The sequence below is a fragment of the Miscanthus floridulus genome, chromosome 17 (assembly GCF_019320115.1).
Source record: "Miscanthus floridulus cultivar M001 chromosome 17, ASM1932011v1, whole genome shotgun sequence".
Lineage (NCBI taxonomy): Eukaryota > Viridiplantae > Streptophyta > Magnoliopsida > Poales > Poaceae > Miscanthus > Miscanthus floridulus.
This window is the reverse complement of record NC_089596.1, coordinates 11,769,000-11,774,659: the sequence shown is the minus strand read 5'-3', so window position 1 is coordinate 11,774,659 and position 5,660 is coordinate 11,769,000. Positions and strand designations below refer to the sequence as shown.

General features: G+C 57.5%; 1 protein-coding gene across 1 annotated transcript; it reads right to left on the bottom strand.

Moving 5' to 3' along the window:
• Positions 1–1,620: 1,620 nt before the first annotated feature.
• On the bottom strand, positions 1,621–1,923 carry LOC136515229 (uncharacterized). The gene has a single exon (XM_066508886.1). It carries the CDS (start codon positions 1,921–1,923, stop codon positions 1,621–1,623), a length of 303 nt encoding a protein of 100 aa, XP_066364983.1.
• Between the last annotated feature and the right edge of the window lie 3,737 nt (positions 1,924–5,660).

Below are 5,660 nucleotides of genomic sequence, written 5' to 3'. Positions count from 1 at the left end.
ACGCCGTACTCCAAGTTCGATGGCGATCTGCAAGCCGTTGACGAGGGCTTCATACTCGGCTGTGTTGTTGGAGGCTACGAAGTGGAGTCGAATCATGTAGCGCATGTGCACTCCGAGGGGTGAGATGAAGAGCAGACCCATGCCCGCCCTGGTCTTCATCAGGGACCCATTGAAGTACATGGTCTAGTATTCCGCCTAGACTTGAGCAGGTGGCAGTTGTGTGTCGGTCCACTCAGCCACGAAATCGGCCAAGACCTGAGATTTGATTGCTTTCCGAGGCGCAAAAGACAGGGCTTCCCTCATGAGTTCGACGGCCCACTTGGCTATCCTACCCGAGGCTACCCGGTTATGGATTATCTCTCCTAGGGGGAAAGATGACACCACGGTCACCGGGTGGGACTCGAAGTAGTGACGCAGCTTGTGTCGAGCCAAGACTACAGCGTACATCAGTTTCTGGATGTGGGGGTAGCGTGTCTAAGTCTCGGAGAGCACTTTGCTGATGAAGTAAACATGTCATTGGACGAGTAGGGCATGCCCCTCTTCCTACCTCTCGACTACCACAGCTGCGCTGACCACTTGGGTCATTGCAGCGACGTAGAGTAAGAGGGCTTCGCCTTTGGCCGACAGTATCAGGACGGGAGGATTGGTGAGCAGTGCCTTGAGCTTGACGAGGGCTTCTTTGGCCTCGGGAGTCCAAGAAAAGCGTTCAGATTTCCTCAAGAGGCGGTACAGGGGCAAGCCTTTTTCACCAAGGCGTGAGATGAAGCGGCTCAGGGCCGCAAGGCATCCCATGATCCTCTGTACTCCCTTGAGGTCTCAGATTGGTCCCATGTCGGTCACAGCCAAGACCTTCTCTGGGTTGGCCTCGATGTTGTGTTCTGAGACTATGAACCCCAAAAGCATGCCTCGGGGGACCCTGAAGACACACTTCTCGGGGTTGAGCTTGATGCCCTTCTCTTTAAGGCATCTGAAGGCTATTTCTAGGTCATCAATGAGATTGCTGGCCTTCCTGGACTTGATCACAATGTCATCCACGTAGGCCTCAACGGTCCACCCAATGTGTTCACCAAAGACTTGGGTCATGCACCGCTAGTATGTGGCCCCTGCGTTTGTGAGGCCAAACGGCATAGTCACATAGCAGTACATGTCGAATGGTGTGATGAAAGAAGTCACGAGCTGGTCAGACTCTTTCATCTTGATTTGATGATAACTGGAATACACATCAAGGAAGGATAGAGTTTCGCATCTCGCAGTGGAGTCAACGATTTGGTCGATTCGAGGTAATGGGAAAGGGACTTTTAGACATGCTTTATTTAGACCAGTGTAGTCCACACACATTCTCCACTTCCCATTTTTCTTCTTAACTAATATAGGATTAGCTAACCACTCTGGATGGGACACTTCCTTGATGAATTCGGCCACCAAAAGCTTCTGCACCTCCTCGCCGATAGCCCTGCGCTTTTCCTTGTCGAATCGGTGCAGGCGCTGCTTCACCAGTCTGGAGCCGGCCCGGATATCCAAGGCGTGCTCGGCGACCTCCCTCAGTATGCCCAGCATGTCCGAGGGACTCCACGTGAACATATCTGCATTTGCACGGAGAAAGTCGATGAGCACAACTTCCTATTTGCTGTCGAGGGCAGCACTGATCCTCAACGCCCGGTCATTGGAGCCAGTGGGGTCGACCGGGACGAGCTTGATGACTTCCGTGGGCTCGAAAGTCCTGGCATGACGCTTGGAGTCAGGTGCCTCGTCACCAAGCCGATCGAGGTTGACGATAAGGGTCTCGGCTTCCACAAGAGCCTCGGCGTACTCAATGCATTCGACATCGCAGTCGTATGCATGCTTGTACATGGACTCAACCATGATGACACCGTTGGGACCTGACATCTTGAGCTTGAGGTAGGTGTAGTTGGGGACTGCCATGAACTTGGCGTAGCATGGCCACCCCAGGATAGCGTGGTAGGTCCCTTTGAACCCAACCACTTTGAAGGTGAGGACCTCGTTGCGGTAGTTGGAGGGAGTACCAAAGCAAACGGGCAAGTCGATGCGCCCGAGGGGTCACGTGCATTTCCCTGGCCTGATGCTGTGGAAAGGCACGGCATCACCCCAGAGCTACGACTGGTCAAGCTCTAGGAGCTCCAGGGTGTTTGGCGTAGAGGATGTTGAGGCCGCTGCCTCCGTCCATCAACACCTTAGTGAGTCGGTTGTTACCGATGATGGGGTCGACGACAAGTGGGTACTGTCTGGGGTTCGGGACATAATCAGGGTGGTCATCCCGATCAAAGGTGATCGCCTCCCAAGACCAGTTGAGGTACCGGGGAGCGGCCACCTTCACGAGAAGACCTCCTGGCGCTCCCTCTTCCACTGGCGTGCCATGAGGCATGCTAAAGGCCCACCGAAGATCATGAAGGCATTATGCACCTCGGGGAACCCATCATCCTTGTTGTCATCCCTGTCATCGGCACCCCTCTTCTTAGCGTCGTCGTTGGGGAGCCCGAGCTTGGCGTAATAACGTCGGAGCATGGTGCACTCTTCGAGGGTGTGCTTCACCGGGCCCTAATGGTAAGGGCAAGGTTTCCTAAGCATGTCGTCGAAGAGCCTGGGGCCTCTAGGGCCTCGAGGATTCTTGCACTCTATGGCCGCGACCAGGCCAGCCTCGAGGACTTCTTGCTTCCCCTAGCGACCCTTCTTCTTCTTGGGGAGGTGGGGAGCCGAGGCCTCGGGGGCCTCGTCCCTCCGCTTCCCCTTGGCTTCGTTGTCGGGGAAGATGGCTCTGACAGCCTCTTCGCCCGAGGTGAAGTTGGTGGCGACATCGAGGAGCGCGGCAGCCGAGGTTGGTACGTTCCGGCCTAACTCCCGGACTAGGTCTCGGCAAGTGGTGCCAAAGAGGAAAGCCTGGACGATTTTCGAGTCACCAACACTTGGCAACTCGGTGCATTGCTTGGAAAAGCATCGGATGAAGTCTCGGAGAGACTCGCCCGGCTTCTGGCGACAACTTTTAAGGTCCTAGGAGTTCCCGGGGCGCACGTATGTGCCCTGGAAATTCCCGACAAAGACCCTGACCAAGTCGCGCTAGTCGTGGATCTACAAGGGAGGGAGGTGTTCGAGCCAGGCTCACGCCCGAGTTTGACAGGAACAGCGGGAGGTTGCGGAAGATGAGCAGGTCCTCGTCCGCGCCGCCTAGCTGACAGGCCAGGCGGTAATCGGCCAGCCAAAGTTCGGGGTTGGTCTCACCGCTGTACTTCGTGAGGTTGGCCGGTTGCCAAAACCAGGCCAGGAAATGAGCAGCGTGGATAGCTCTACTAAAGACTCGAGGGCCTGGCGGCTCAGGAGAAGGACTGCGGTCCTCCCTACTGTCGTAGCGGCCACCTCGGTGCGGATGGTAGCCTCGGGTGGGCCCCTCGTTGTCATGGCGCCGTCGCCTGCTGACTACATCGTGGTTGCCTTGCGCCTCGCGTCGGGCGTCAAGGTGGTCATGCACCGAGGGGGCCCTGTTGGTTGTTGGCACCCAAGCCGGCTCAGGACAAACCGAGGCCTCTCTATCCCGCTGAAGCGATGTCACGGATAGTTCCGAAGCGCCCCTACGCCGTCGCGAGGCAGAGCTCTTGGCCTGCTGCACCGTGGCGGTCTCGAGGAGGTCCCGAAGCTCGCCGTGGACCCATCACCCCATCGTGGTGGAGGGCTCGGGCATCATTTGGAGAAGCATCGTCGCGGCCGTGATGTTCTAGCTAGCGCGATGGAAGATAGGGGGTTGCTCGTCCCCCTCGTCGTTGTTGATGCAGCGGTGGACGTCGCGAGCCCTCCGCTGGGCTACTCCACCCTTGCCGCGACCCCGCTGTTCTTGCTTGAGAGTGTCTTGGAGCTGCTGTAGAAGGAGCCAGTCTTGTTTGACCTTGGCCTAAAGCTCACGGAGCTACTCTAGGTCCGGACATCGAAGTTGCTCGGGGGCAAGGTTCTCGTTCCATGCTGCTCGTGGCTTGATGCGTGGGGGTGCGGCGTCGTCCACCCTCTCGGGGGGTAGGGAGCGAGAACCCACCCCTTCGTCCTCATCGCCTGTGCTCAGCATCCTGAGTCCGACGTGGAAGCACTCACGAGTGGGATCGTAAGTGCCTTCGTCGTCAGAGTCGGAGTAGCCGAAGCAGTAGTCGCTCGCGGCCAGGAAGCGGCGCATTGCTTCAGGGTTGCGAAGTCTAGAGAAGTCTGCTCTGACCCATGCCTCATCCTCCTCCGAGGAGTCAGCGTGGGTGTGGGTCGAAGTCGTGGTGTCGAAGTCGAGGACGAAGCGTTGGTGGCGTCCTGAGGGCTCCGTGTGAGCGGAAGCATAGGCGGAAGCATAGGTGGCGGCGGCATTTCTCAACCCGAAGGGGTACGGGGATGGTGCCATCGCCAGGCTTTGCTCCGCCGAAGTTGACTCCTCAGGAGGTGGCGGGGCAGAGCTTGATGACGGGGCGTCGCCGCACGCCACCGGCGTCTTTCCCTTGTTCAGGCTCAGGCTAGATAGGTCCCCAACCAGGGACCTTGTGCCAACAGCTGGGTGTGGGATACCAGTGGAGCGCGACATGTTACCCTGAGCTTGCACGGTGTTGGGGTGGTCCCGCCCGTGCTGTGCCTGGCGAGCGTGATGAGAGCGGCGGCCTGGGCGCTGCCTGCGCCTAGGTTGCTGGGGCGTGACGTCATCGACGGTCAGTGGGACTCTAGGCGAGAGGAGTACCATATCGTACTCATGTCCTAGAGACATGAACTCTAGGCTCCCGAACTAGATTATTGTGTCGAGACACAGTGGTCGCACGGGGTCTGCCATCTGGAACTTGTCGGGATGACAAAGATGACACGTAGTAGAACCCCTACCTGGCACGCCAACTGTCGGTGTTTTGGACCGGCAAGCCCTCAACCAACTAGTAAATTTGTACTGCGTGTCCCTAATCCTGGATGGTGATGCAAAGAGAAACAAGGTTTATACTGGTTCAGGCAAGAGGTGCCCTACGTCCAGTCTGAAGGATCAATCTTGTATTCCTTGCACCTAAGTGCTTGTAGTAGGGGGTTACAAGCAGGGCAAGAGAGGGAGCTAGTCCCAGGTCTCTGCGTGGAGCGGTGTGAATTGCTTGAGATGTTGATCTCAAGCAGCGGGGAAGCGTGTGTGTTATTGAGTGTCGCTTGCGCGAGTGAGTCTGTCTGTGTTCGTGTTTGTGCTTGTTCGTCTATCCATTCCTAGAAACAGCCCCGGTCTCTCCCTTTTATAGTTGAAGGGGGACAGGGGTGATACATGAGGTTGCTACGTAGCGTCGTGTGAACAAAGGCGACATGTCTGAGCCCTATAGCCTGTCACTACGGCGGCATGGTTGACGGAGTGGTCCTGTCCTTAATGTGCTGGAGCAACGCGTCGGTCACATCCGATCCTGTGCGACGTGGGGGCTCCAGTGTTAGCTTGACACAGGGCATGGCGTGCGACGTGCCGGCTGCTGTGTGTTGACAGTGTGAAGAGTTGAGGCTCAGCTGGTGCCGAGGCCGATCCATCGTGGGGGGCTCGACGGGTGCGAATCCCGAGGCTGCCGAGACCCTGAAGTGGATTGCCGAGGCCCGGAGGGAGCAGTTGGTCCTACACACTGATTCCGAGGCTACAGCGACCCAGACTTGACTCCCCACACCGTGTTGTTCCTGGA